General features: G+C 73.8%; 3 protein-coding genes across 3 annotated transcripts in view; 1 reads left to right on the top strand and 2 right to left on the bottom strand.

Moving 5' to 3' along the window:
- The window catches only part of Mgll (monoglyceride lipase), a 75,377-nt gene extending 73,294 nt beyond the window's left edge, over nt 1-2,083 (top strand). Inside the window, exon 9 of the mRNA XM_048356355.1 lies at nt 2,068-2,083. The gene's annotated coding sequence lies outside the window, so the exon portion shown is untranslated. The remainder of the gene's footprint in view (nt 1-2,067) is intronic.
- Nucleotides 2,084-3,494: 1,411 nt separating this feature from the next.
- On the bottom strand, nt 3,495-11,366 carry Abtb1 (ankyrin repeat and BTB domain containing 1). The gene is given in 15 exon segments (XM_048356353.1): nt 3,495-3,713; nt 3,716-3,746; nt 5,333-5,533; nt 6,618-6,715; nt 6,718-6,748; nt 6,750-6,785; nt 7,832-7,930; nt 8,068-8,186; nt 8,269-8,385; nt 8,653-8,698; nt 8,792-8,951; nt 9,618-9,762; nt 10,319-10,374; nt 10,458-10,520; nt 11,233-11,366. Coding segments are annotated over 15 exon segments (1,431 nt in total). The 5' UTR covers nt 11,289-11,366; the 3' UTR covers nt 3,495-3,540.
- Nucleotides 11,367-11,949: 583 nt separating this feature from the next.
- Nucleotides 11,950-12,655, bottom strand: part of Podxl2 (podocalyxin like 2) — a 34,740-nt gene continuing 34,034 nt past the window's right edge. The window contains exons 7-8 of the mRNA XM_048354799.1: nt 12,361-12,540; nt 11,950-12,179 (exon numbers count right to left, since the gene is read on the bottom strand). Of these exons, the coding sequence (XP_048210756.1) occupies nt 11,982-12,179; nt 12,361-12,540 (378 nt within the window). The 3' untranslated portion in view covers nt 11,950-11,981. The remainder of the gene's footprint in view (nt 12,180-12,360; nt 12,541-12,655) is intronic.

The following is a 12,655-nucleotide window of genomic DNA, read 5'->3' as shown; positions in this document are numbered from 1 at the left end:
AGACTCACAGCCGAGGTCTACCGGACCTTAAAAAAAAGAACAAACACCACACTCCCCAGACTTTCATAAAATAGAAATGGAAGGCTACCACATGCATACTAAAGGCAAGAACTGTCCTCATTCCACAGCCAGAGCGAGCACTGAGAGGGAAAACTGAACTCATAGCCCCTCAGCCCGGGAAATGAGGCGGAGGTGTCCAGTCTCCACTCCTACTCTGTATTGGTACTAGAAGCGCCCTAACCAGAAGCCAGGCCAGTGGTAAAAGGGATACAGACAGGGAAAGAAGAGATCCAAGAATCAGTCTTGCTAATGACATGATCCTGTACCGTACATGACCCTACAGAACCCACCAAGAAAACTTCTAGAACTGATGGATGCCTTTGGATGCCTTTGGAAAGGCAGCAGGATCTAAAACTAATACTCAGAATTCAGTGCCTTTCTAAATAATACAATACACAGGCTGAGAAAGAAATCAGGGAAAACAATTCCACTCACAAGTAGTCCCTAAAACAATGAAAACTATAAAGCCTTGAGGGGGAAACAAAACCAACGGAAATGACACCAGAAGATGGAAAGGCCTCCCACGGTCCTGGACTGGCAGAATCTCCGTCATGAAAGTGGCCATACTGCTGAAGCAATGTACAGACTTGATGCCACACCCAAACCCACTGTCATTATTCACAGAAGTACAAAGTCAACCCGAGTTCATAGGGAGGGATAATACTGCTTAATGGTGAGAGTAACGCTTCCTGGGTGCAGGGTCCCCGCACCCCGGGCGCTCTCCCAGCCAGCGGGAGAGGCAAGAAGCGCACCCTGCTGAGGGGTGAACCCAGAATAGGTAACGAGCCGCGAGTCGCCACAACCCAGCCCAACCCAACCTTCCCGGCAGTTGGACAATCAGACGACTCGGGAGAGGTTCAAGACTGCTCTGTTTTAGTGGGCGGACCCGATCTTAAGTATGGGCAATGGCAGCAGGAAGAGGAGGGTGTAACATACCTAGCCAGGGGCGATGATTGGCGGTCCGAGCTGTCAGTCAAGGGCGGAAGGCCATGGGCCCTCCCTAAGGGGCGGCCTAAGTACTAGCAGGACCACCCCCAGGTTACTGCGGGCAGCCATCTTGCTGCACATGGTCTTAAGGCTGGGAGGCGTGGTTCAGCTAGAGCCGCCTTTCCTGTTCTGGACCTGGAAGGCAGGCGGGGCTAACTGGGATCCCTCTTCCGGGAGGCGGTGCAAGCAAGCATGCCCCCAGGGACCGAGGCAGGCGGGGCTCTTCAGGGCCTCACTCCCGAGGCGCAACAACCACACACCTCCGGGGGCGCGGACAGGCGGGGCCAGTCAGTGGTACCCCACACTGGGGACCGGGCACCCTGAGCAGGCCTGGCCCGCCCGGCAGGCCCTTTGAGTGGCAACTGGCTGCTGTGGACACCTTGCCGTCCTCTGAGGACCCCGCCGCAGCTTTGGGGAGCCCCATCACACATCTGGGGACTAGCTCCAGCTGTGCGGGCCCAGAGGGCTGCGGCGCAGCCAGAGCAGCTGCAGCCAGCGCGGGATGAGCGAGCCGCAGGTCTCACCCAGGCCGGAGGGGACGCGCTTCCTGCGGGCTGCCCCGCGAAGGGCGCGGGCTGTGACTGGGCAAACACGGCCCTCCGTGCAGGCGGGCTGGGGTGGGTGGGCTGCCTTCGCCCCGCCCCGCTCTGGCTATAGACACAGGCCGCCCCCTTTCAGGGGCGCCCACCGCGACAGTGACAGTCGGGCATTTTTATCTTGACTGGACTCAGCCGGGGAAAGCGGCCAGCGCAGCAGCTGCGGAAGAGCTGGAAAGGAGACGTGCCGGGCTAGATCCACCTCCCCCGGGGCGGGGATGCTGAGCTTACTCCCTTATCAGTGCTCCCCTTTCCACGTGCTCCCCTTTCCACCCGCTCCCCTGGGCGCCTGACCGCGGGCGGGCCAAGGTGAGTGGAGGGACACGGGCAAGCCTAAGGTGCACGTGGCCGAACGAGATCCCCTTTTCCTCCCTCCTGACCCACCAAGGAAGCCAGGCGCAGACGGAGAGCAACCCGGTTTATTCGGGAGGGGCTCACAGTAATATATGTGATGATGACGGGAGGAGGCACCGTGCGCCGCCCGCAGCCCGGAAACGGCCACGGCACAGCGTGTCCCCAGACGCCACCGCATCCGGAGCTGAGAAGTGGAAACTCCACGAAGGCCGCCCGGGTCCGAGCGGGGTGCCGCTGGCCACGCGGGAAACTGCTCCGCCAAGGCCTGAGCGTCTCTTCCTTGCAACTGGCCGCCAGAGCGGGTGTGGCCAGGGCGGGCCCTGCGGCCTGCGGGCACCGGGCGGGTGAGGCCTCCTACCCTCGACTTGCCGGTGTCCTGCGGGCCCACTGAGGCGCGGCACAGGCCGGGAGGGAAAGGCAGGCGGTCAGGGCGGCGCTGGGCTCGGCCTGCGGGCTGGACGCGGCCGTGGGGCCCCGCCTCCCCGTCACGGCCGTGGGGCCCCGCCTCCCCGTCACGGCCGTGGGGCCCCGCCTCCCCGTCACGGCCGTGGGCCCCCCCTCCCCGTCACGGCCGTGGGGCCCCGCCTCCCCGTCACGGCCCGTGGGGCCCCCCCTCCCCGTCACGGCCGTGGGGCCCCCCTCCCCGTCACGGCCGTGGGGGCCCCCCCCCTCCCCGTCACGGCCGTGGGGCTCCGCCTCCCCCTCACGTCACAGCCGTGGGGCCCCCCCCTCCCCGTCACGGCCGTGGGGGCCCCGCCTCCCCCGTGTGGGCCCCCCCCCCCCCGTCTCCGGGCTTAGGACAGGATAGTTAGACAGACAGATCCGCCTCCGCTCCCCACGGCTCACCTTCCCCACGCCACGGAGACAACAGAACGTGGGACCGGACAGCCGGACGGTTCCGGGAGATGCCGGGGTGGGGCAGGGGGAGCGCGCCCACGGGAGCGGCCTGCGGCGAGCCGCACAGAGCCGGGGTCGGGTGGGACGGAAACACGGGGCCGCGGCCGGCGGCGGTGTGCGGGGCCTGGGCCTGAGCCTGAGCCGCGGTGGGACACGCAGGCAGGAGGCCCGCCCCCCGCCCCCTCTCCCCCCGCCAGCACCCGCCCCTCAGAGCCTGCTCCCCCACGTGGTGCCCAAACACAGACTCATCCCCACAGTGAATTCAAGCTTTATTGTCAGAGCCACCCCATCCCCCACCCCGTGTGAGGGGCCGGGGCGGGGCGGGGGAGGGAGGGCCGCCCGGCTTCCCTGAGTGTGCCCAGCCCTGGGCCCTGGCGGCTGATCCCCAGGCGACGCCCCCCTCCCGTGACCCCGGTCCGCAGGAGGGGAGCACCACTGACCCCCCCCCAGCGACAGACCCTCGGGGGTGCCAAGGCAGCGTTGCGCACACCCACGCACAGACACACCTGTCTCCAAGAGTGTGCAAGGAGGCAGCTGCTTCGCACACACACCTGCCCCCAAAGGCCCGAGTGTGCAGGGAGACAGCTGCTGACGGGGGCCGCACCGCGCAGGCCGGGCCCCCCGGGCCCCCGGGACGGGCCGGGGCTCAGCAGTCCAGGCCGATGGCCGCCAGAAGGTCCTCGAGCGCGCGCAGACGCTGCTGGGCCTCCTCGATGGCGCTGTACGTCTGCACCGTGCTGGCCACGTGGAAGCGGATGTCGTCCACCAGGGGGATGGAGTCCGTCTCCTGCCGGGCGGCCAAGGCGGCGGCCTCCTCCTCACCGCCTCGGCGAAGTCCTCCCGCTCCACCAGCTGTGTGGACGGGCCGGCTCAGCGCGGCCGCCCCGCCACTGCCCCCGCCACTGCCCCCGCCCCTGCCCCCGCCACTGCCCCCGCCACTGCCCCCGCCACTGCCCCCGCCCCTGCCCCCGCCACTGCCCCCGCCACTGCCCCCGCCACTGCCCCCGCCACTGCCCACCACAAGCCCCCGCCACTGCCCCCGCCACGAGCCCCCGCCACTGCCCCCCGCCACTGCCCCCGCCCCCTGCCCCCGCCACTGCCCCCCGCCACTGCCCCCGCCCCCGCCACCGCCCCCGCCACCGCCCCCCGCCACTGCCCCCCGCCACTGCCCGCCACGAGCCCCCGCCACTGCCCCCGCCACTGCCCCCGCCACTGCCCCCGCCACTCGCCCCCGCCACTGCCCCCGCCCCTGCCCCCGCCCCTGCCCCCGCCACTGCCCCCGCCACTGCCCCCGCCACTGCCCCCGCCACTGCCCCCGCCACTGCCCGCCACGAGCCCCCGCCACTGCCCCCCGCCACTGCCCCCGCCACTGCCCGCCACGAGCCCCCGCCCCTGCCCCCGCCACTGCCCCCGCCACTGCCCCCCGCCACTGCCCCCGCCACGAGCCCCCGCCACTGCCCCCGCCACTGCCCCCGCCCCTGCCCCCGCCACTGCCCCCGCCACTGCCCGCCACAAGCCCCCGCCACTGCCCCCCGCCACTGCCCCCCCGCCACTGCCCGCCACGAGCCCCCGCCACTGCCCGCCACAAGCCCCCGCCACTGCCCCCGCCACGAGCCCCCGCCACGAGCCCCCACCACTGCCCGCCACGAGCCCCCCGCCACGAGCCCCCACCACTGCCCCCCGCCACTGCCCACCACGAGCCCCCGCCACTGCCCCCGCCACTGCCCCCCGCCACTGCCCGCCACAAGCCCCCGCCACTGCCCCCGCCACTGCCCCCCGCCACGAGCCCCCGCCACTGCCCCCGCCATGAGCCCCCCGCCACTGCCCCCGCCACTGCCCGCCACGAGCCCCCGCCACTGCCCCCGCCACTGCCCGCCACGAGCCCCCGCCACTGCCCCCGCCACGAGCCCCCGCCACTGCCCCCGCCACTGCCCGCCACTGCCCCCGCCACTGCCCGCCACGAGCCCCCGCCACTGCCCGCCACGAGCCCCCGCCACTGCCCCCGCCCCTGCCCGCCACGAGCCCCTGCCACTGCCCCCCGCCACTGCCCGCCACTGCCCCCGCCACGAGCCCCCGCCACTGCCCGCCACAAGTCCCCGCCACTGCCCCCGCCACTGCCCCCGCCACTGCCCGCCAGGAGCCCCCGCCACTGCCCCCGCCACTGCCCGCCAGGAGCCCCCGCCACTGCCCCTGCCACTGCCCGCCAGGAGCCCCCGCCACTGCCCCGGCACGAGCCCCGCCACTGCCCGCCAGGAGCCCCCGCCACTGCCCGCCAGGAGCCCCCGCCACTGCCCGCCAGGAGCCCCCGCCACTGCCCGCCAGGAGCCCCCGCCACTGCCCGCCACGAGCCCCCTGCTTCGGCCAAGTCCTTCCACTCCACTCGCTGTGGACAGGCCAGCGGCCCTGCCAGGAGCCCCCGCGCTCCGCGGCGCCCCCACCTTCTCGATGACTTTGGCCATGTACTCCGTGCACTGGTCCTCGAGCCGGGCCAGCCGGAAGAACTTGGCCACGCGCCACACGCTGACCACGCTGTCCTCGTCCAGCAGCTGCGCCAGGCTCCGGCCGCACAGCCGCTTCAGGCCGGGCAGCAGGTACATGTCGGCCACGCCCAGCACGTCGTAGGCCGCCTCGGGCGGCAGCTGGGGGCCGAGGGGAGCAGAGCTGAGCCCATGCCACCCCGGGCTCCCAGGGCCGACGCTGGCTCGCTCGGGAGGGAGACGCAGCCGCCACCCCCGGCCCGTGGAGCCCGGTCCAGGTCCCACAGGGGCCCACAGACCCGAAATGCTGAACTCCCAAGGAGTGGCGGTCCCTGCCCGGGGCAGCAAGGTGGAAGGAACACGGGGGGCTGGGTCCCCAGAAGCCTCCTGCAGGGCGCTTGCCTCAGACCCCAAGAAGAGACAAGCCGCCCTCCTGAGCCTCCTGCCGCCACCAGGCAGCAGCCGTCCCGGGGGCGAGGAACGGAGCCCCCTCCCCAGGCAGCAGCTGTCCCGGGGGCGAGGAACGGTGCCCCCTCCCCAGGCAGCAGCTGTCCCGGGGGGCGAGGAACGGTGCCCCCTCCCCAGGCAGCAGCTGTCCCGGGGGCGAGGAACGGTGCCCCCTCCCCAGGCAGCAGCTGTCCCGGGGGGCGAGGAACGGTGCCCCCTCCCCAGGCAGCAGCTGTCCCGGGGGCGAGGAACGGTGACCCTCACCAGGCAGCAGCCGTCCCGGGGGCGAGGAACGGAGCCCCCTCCCCAGGCAGCAGCTGTCCCGGGGGCGAGGAACGGTGACCCTCCCCAGGCAGCAGCTGTCCCGGGGGCGAGGAACGGTGACCCTCCCAGGCAGCAGCTGTCCCGGGGGGGCGAGGAACGGTGCCCCCTCCCCAGGCAGCAGCTGTCCCGGGGGGCAAGGAACGGTGCCCCCCTCCCCAGGCAGCAGCTGTCCCGGGGGCGAGGAACGGTGCCCCAGGCAGCAGCTGTCCCGGGGGCGAGGAACGGTGCCCCAGGCAGCAGCTGTCCCGGGGGCGAGGAACGGTGCCCCAGGCAGCAGCTGTCCCGGGGGGCGAGGAACGGTGCCCCCCTCCCCAGGCAGCAGCTGTCCCGGGGGGCGAGGAACGGTGACCCTCCCCCACAGGGAAGGGGCGGCCCGGCGCGTCCGGGGTCACAGCCTCAGGAGGAGGTCCGCCTCACGCCCCGCGCCCGAGAGGAAGGTCCCTGCGCCCGCGGCCGCCTCCCGCCCAGCACGCACCTCCGTGCGGTCGCTGTACACATAGTACAGCACGTGGGTGAAGACTTGGGGCGACACGCCCTGCAGGGTGACGGCCACGGGCGCCCCGGAGGCCCCCGCTCCTGGCTCTCACAGAAGTGGTCCTCCAGCAGGGGCCCGGAAGTAGTCGCTGCGGCCGCAGAAGAAGGCCTGGGGGCGGGGCGGGGGGCTCAGGGCTGAGGCTTGCCCTGGGGGCCCGGGGCCGTGTCGTGGGCTGTGGGGGGGCCCGGGGCCGTGTCTGTGGGCTGTGGGGGGCCCGGGGCCGTGTCTGTGGGGGGCCCGGGGCAGTGTCTGTGGGCTGTGGGGGGCCCGGGGCAGTGTCTGTGGGCTGTGGGGGGCCCGGGGCAGTGTCTGTGGGCTGTGGGGGGCCCGGGGCAGTGTCTGTGGGCTGTGGGGGGCCCGGGGCAGTGTCTGTGGGCTGTGGGGGCCCGGGGGCAGTATCTGTGGGCACCCGGGGCAGTGTCTGTGGGGGGCCCGGGGGCAGTGTTTGTGGGCTCCCGGGGCCGTGTCTGTGGGCTGTGGGGGGCCGGGGGCCGTGTCTGTGGGCTGTGGAGGGCCCGGGGCAGTGTCTGTGGGCTGTGGGGGGCCCGGGGGCAGTGTCTGTGGGCTGTGGGGGGCCCGGGGCAGTGTCTGTGGGCTGTGGGGGGCCCGGGGCAGTGTCTGTGGGCTGTGGGGGGCCCGGGGCAGTGTCTGTGGGCTGTGGGGGGCCCGGGGCAGTGTCTGTGGGCTGTGGGGGGCCCAGGGCAGTGTCTGTGGGCTGTGGGGGCCCGGGGCAGTGTCTGTGGGCTCCCGGGGCAGTGTCTGTGGGGGGCCCGGGGCAGTGTCTGTGGTGGGCTCCCGGGGCCGTGTCGTTGGGCTGTGGGGGGGCCCGGGGCAGTGTCTGTGGGCTGTGGGGGGCCCGGGGCAGTGTCTGTGGGCTGTGGGGGGCCCGGGGCAGTGTCTGAGGGCTGTGGGGGGCCCGGGGCAGTGTCTGTGGGCTGTGGGGGGCCCGGGGCAGTGTCTGTGGGCTGTGGGGGGCCCGGGGCAGTGTCTGTGGGCTGTGGGGGGCCCGGGGCAGTGTCTGTGGAATGTGGGGGGCCCGGGGCCGTGTCAGTGGGCTGTGGGGGCCCGGGGCAGTGTCTGTGGGCTGTGGGGGGGCCCGGGGCCGTGTCTGTGGGCTCCCGGGGCCGTGTCCGTGGGCCAGGAGGGACAGGTACCTTGTGACAGAGGAAGCTGCAGTTGGCCACCCGGAAGCAGACGTCAGGACAGCTGTTGAAGCTGTCAGGGCATGGGAAGGGCAGCTCGCCTAGGTCACCCTGGCACAAGATGGTGGGCCCCATCAGGGAGAAGGACCAGAAGGGACAACCAGACCCCAGCCACCCGCGGAGCAGACTCCCACGAGGCCCGGCCCCCCACCCCCCACCCCTCCCCCCTCCCCCCGCCCGGCACTCACCCGCAACTCCAGGGGCAGAGCGCAGTCAGCCAGCAGTGCCAGGTCCTCTCGGAGCCGGGGGTCGGCAGGCGGGGGCTCGATGGTCAGCACCTTGACGCACGTGCCTGGCTTGGAAGCCACTGGGGAGGGAAAGCAGCTTCAGGGAGCCAGGCTGGCCCTGCCAGCGGCCGCCCCAGGCACCGGCTGGAACCCCGGACGCACCGAACTCCAACACCTTCTCCCACTTGGCCTCCAGGTCACCCAGCAGGTCCCAGAGCTGGCACTGCTTGGCTAGGCGCTTGCAGTCACCGATGTGCTCCACGCCCACGTCCAGGCGGCCTGGGGCAGTGAGGGCAGGCAGGGGCGGGTCAGGGCCGCGGCCCCTCCCAGATGGGGGCCCTCCCTCTCAGCCCGGGCTACCAGGGTGGACCGCAAGGCCGGCTCTTGCCTCGGTTTCCCCTTCCAGTTTCTAAGTGGGCTCAAGCTCTTCCTGAGCCCTGGAGGCGTCCAGGCCCCACCCCTCCTCCCTGAACCGCCGACGCACTGTGGGGTGAAAGGTCAGCGAAGGGCTACCCGGGGCCTGCTGCTGGGCAGCACGGGGGTCACCTGTGTACAGATACTGCAGTAGGGCCCCAAAGGCCACGGGGTTGATCTGTGGACAGAGACGCGGACAGGAGGGTCAGAGGCGGCTGCTCCGTGGGAAGGCCCGGGCTCCCCGCCCGCCCCGCCCGCCCCTCGGGCGCACCAGGGGGTGCCTGAGGACCACCACGCTCTTGCCCTTCCACTTGGTGTCCAGCATGTTGGCGAAGTAGGCACTGCGCGCACCCAGCACACAGCGGTGCGCCCGGAACGGCTTTCCGTGCACCACGAAGACCACGTCGCTGTGGATGCCCTGCTCCAGAAGCCTGGAGGGCGCCGAGGGGCTCAGACGCAGGGCGCCCACTGCCTGCCCGAGCCCCGCCCTCATGGGGCCCCGCCCCGCCCTCCCACCGGACCACGCCCACTCGGGGCCCAGGCTCCGCCCTCCCACCCCATGGCCCCGCCCACCCACAGGACCACGCCCGCCCTGGGCCCCGGCCCCGCCCCGCCCTCCCACAGGACCACGCCTGTCCAGGGCTCAGGCTGGGCCCTCCCACAGGGCCACGCCCACTCGGGGCCCAGGCTCCGCCCTCCCACCCCATGGCCCCGCCCTCCCGCGGGACCACGCCTGCCCACAGCCCAGGCCCCGCCCCCACCCACCAACAGGCCCAAGCCCGCCCTGGGCCCCGGCCCCGCCCCACCCACAGGACCACGCCTGTCCAGGGCTCAGGCCCGGCTCTCCCATAGGGCCCCGCCCACTCGGGGGCCCAGGCCCCGCCCACCCCCCCATGGCCCCACCCTCCCACAGGACCACGCCTATCCAGGGCTCAGGCTGGGCCCTCCCACAGGGCCACGCCCACTCGGGGCCCAGGCTCCGCCCTCCCACCCCATGGCCCCGCCCTCCCACGGGACCACGCCTGTCCAGGGCCCAGGCCCCGCCCTCCCGCCCCGCGGCCCCGCCCTCCCGCCCCGCGGCCCCGCCCGCCCCTCACCGCTGCAGGAAGTCGTCGTAGTAGTCGCGCCGGCGGCAGGAGGCCGTGACCTGCTTGTAGTCGCGCAGCGCGCGGCGGATGGGGTCGCTCAGGGCCCCGTAGAGGCAGCGCTCGCCGTCGAAGGTGTTGGCCTCGCAGCGGGCGCCTGCGGCGGCGGCGGGGCCGGGCGGTCAGCGGGGGCCGGGGCGCGCCCTCCTCGGCCCGCCCGCCTCCCCAGCGCCCCGCGGGCGGCGAGCGCCCTCTGACCCCCGGCGTCCCGCCGCCCCCGAACCGACCGCCGGCCAGGCGCAGTTCCCAGGGACGGCCGCCATGGCCGCGGGAAGGGCGCGGCGCCGGGGCCGGGAGCCGCGCGGGGCCGGGGCGCGGGGCGGCCGGCTGCGAGGGGGGCGCTCGGGAGCAGAGGCCTAAGGCGGGGCGGGCTTGCCCGAGGGGACTGGGGTCCGGCCTGACCCTCAATGCCCCGGCCTAAGCCCTAGGGTTCGTGGGGAGCGCGCAGCCGGCCGCAGCGCGGAGACCCAACAGCAGATGGCGCCCGAGGGGCGGCGGGAGGCCGGCGCGGGCCGGACCCGCACCGCCACAGCGGCAGGTGGGCAGGACGGAAGCGGGGCGAGCCCGGCCCGCCGGGTGGGGTGCGGGGGGCCCGGGGCGTGCCGTGCGCGCGAAGGCCGCTGGGGGCGGCGCACACGCAGCCCTGCTCTCACCATTGGCCAGGAGGTAGAGCACCAGCTCCTCGTGCCCGCACAGGCAGGCATAGTACCTGGGGATGGGAGCGTCCGGGGAGGTGGCGTCAGGTAGGGGAGCCCCACGCCGCTCACCCCGCGCCCCATCCCCTGCACTCACAAGGGGGTGCTGTCCCACTTGTCCCGAACGTTCACCTCCACATCTCGCTGCTCCAGCAAGTACCTGGGGCAGGAAGGAGCAGGGCCCGCGTCAGAGCGCTCGGGCCCGGGGGAGGCGGCCCCGAGCCCGGGGAGGCCGAGGGGGGGCGGCCAGGCCCGGGCGGCGGAGCTGAGGCCCTGGCCTCGCGTCTGTCTGAGAGGCTGGCACAGGCGCCCTCGGGTGCGGCCCAACGGCTGGCGCCAGGCCGGAGGCCGAAGGCAGGTGAGGATACATCTTCGAAGTCTGCTGGGCAGCTATTGGGGTGCAGGTGGGCGTCACGGATGGGGCCACCACGGGGAGGAGCGAGACCGAGGGGGCCCGCGGTGGCACTCCGCTCGCTTCCCAGGGGCCCCGTGGGGCACCAAGACCGGGCGGCTCCCTGCTGAGCCCGGCCGGGGAGGTCCGGAGGGGTCAGTGACGACCAGAAAATGGGGAAGCAAGGGCGAGAGAGGAAGCCCGCCGGCGAGGAAGCGCGCAGGGCCCGGGGAGGGGCGCCCCGGCTCCCCGCGGGCACCAGGAGGGAGACCCGGCTCCCCGCCGACGCCCACGAGACGGTCACCTCGGCGCTACCCCGGCGCGCCCGCGCCCGCGCCCGGCCTCCCGCCCCGCCCGAGGAAGGGCGAGCCTCCGCCCGGACGCCCGGCGGAGGCGGAGGGCGCGGGGCCCCGGAGCCCCGCGGGACGGCGGGCCGCTCCCCGCCCGGCACGCGCCCGTCCCCCGCACCGCCGGTCCTCACCGCACGCGGCCCACGTCCCCCTTCCTGCAGCTGGCGAACAGGTCGCTGGTGTCCATGACGGGAGACTCGGCCCGGCCGAGCGACCTCGGGAGCCCCGGGCGGATGTAAACACGCGCCGGCCCCGCCCCTCCCGGCCGCGCCGCGCAGGCCGGCTCCGCAGCGGCGCCTGGCGCCCGGAGGACCCGCGCAGAGCGCGGAACGGCCGCCGGGAGGACCGCGAAGCTCTGCCCGCCCCGCCCCGGAGGCCCGCCGCGGGCACGCCCACGACTCGGAGGACCGCCCTGGCCCCGCCCACAGCCCCCGGCGGACCGCCCTGGGCCCGCCCACCGCGCCTGGGCCCCGCCCACAGCCCCCGGCGGACCGCCCTGGCCCCGCCCACCGCGCCTGGGACCCTCCCGCCGCCCCCGGAGGACTGCCCTGGCCCCGCCCACAGCCCCCGGCGGACCGCCCTGGGCCCGCCCACCGCATCCGGAGGACCGCCCTGGGCACCGCCCCCGGCGGACCAGGCCCCGCCCACATCCCCGGAGGGCCGCCCTGGCCCCGCCCGCCGCCCCCGGAGGACCGCCCCGGCCCCCTCCATTCCCCCCCCCCCAGGACGCAGGAACGAGGCATCAAGCAGAGGCCCGCGCGGTCTCGGCGGCTTTAATGGAGTCCCGGAGCGGGGGCGCCGCCGCCCGCGGGCGCGGCCCCGAGGCGCGCGGGGCGGGGCGGGGCGCTGCGGCCGCGTCTCCGCCTCGCGTGGGCGCCGCTCACAGGTGCGTGTCCTCCTCGAACACGTCCGAGTCCTCGGGGTCGCGCTTGGCCCCCATGAGCGCGCTCCAGCTCCCGGGGCCGCCGTTGAGGCTGGGCTGCTTCTCCTGCATCTCCGACTGGCTGTCGCTGGCCACGTCCAGCGTGGGGTTGTCGTGGCAGCCGTTCTCCACGAAGCGAAGCTCCTCGCCATGGGACTGCGGGGACGGAGAGGCGGCTGGGCCCGCGCCCACGGGGCCGCCGCGGCTGCCGCCAAACCCGGGGCCCTGGCGGCGGCTGCTCCCGCCCCCGCCCCTCCTCACCCCTGCGGCTGTCCAGGGCGGTAGGTGAGGACCCTTGATCCCCCCAGCCGGGCCCCCCGCGGCCCCCCAGGCTCACCAGGTGTTTGAGCTTGGGCAGCCTGCGCTGCCAGCAGTTGTAGAGCAGGCCGAGCACGATGACGAGGAAGCAGACCACGCCGATGATCACCAGCAGCACAAAGAGCGTCCCGTAGTCGCCGCGCACCTGGGCGGCCCTGGCCTGGCAGCTGCTGGTGGTGGAGTAGTTCTGTATGCCGATCTAGGGTGGAAGGGCCAGTTCCTGAGCGGAGGGCCTCACCGCGGTGGGCTGGGGCTGGGGGGGGAACCGGGACTGGGGCACAGGAGTTAGGAAGGCGCGGGCACACCTCTGGCTC

Source organism: Perognathus longimembris, chromosome 10, assembly GCF_023159225.1.
Source record: "Perognathus longimembris pacificus isolate PPM17 chromosome 10, ASM2315922v1, whole genome shotgun sequence".
Classification (NCBI taxonomy): Eukaryota; Metazoa; Chordata; class Mammalia; order Rodentia; family Heteromyidae; genus Perognathus; species Perognathus longimembris.
The sequence above is the reverse complement of the archived record's forward strand: the minus strand, read 5'-3'. Positions and strand labels throughout refer to the sequence as shown.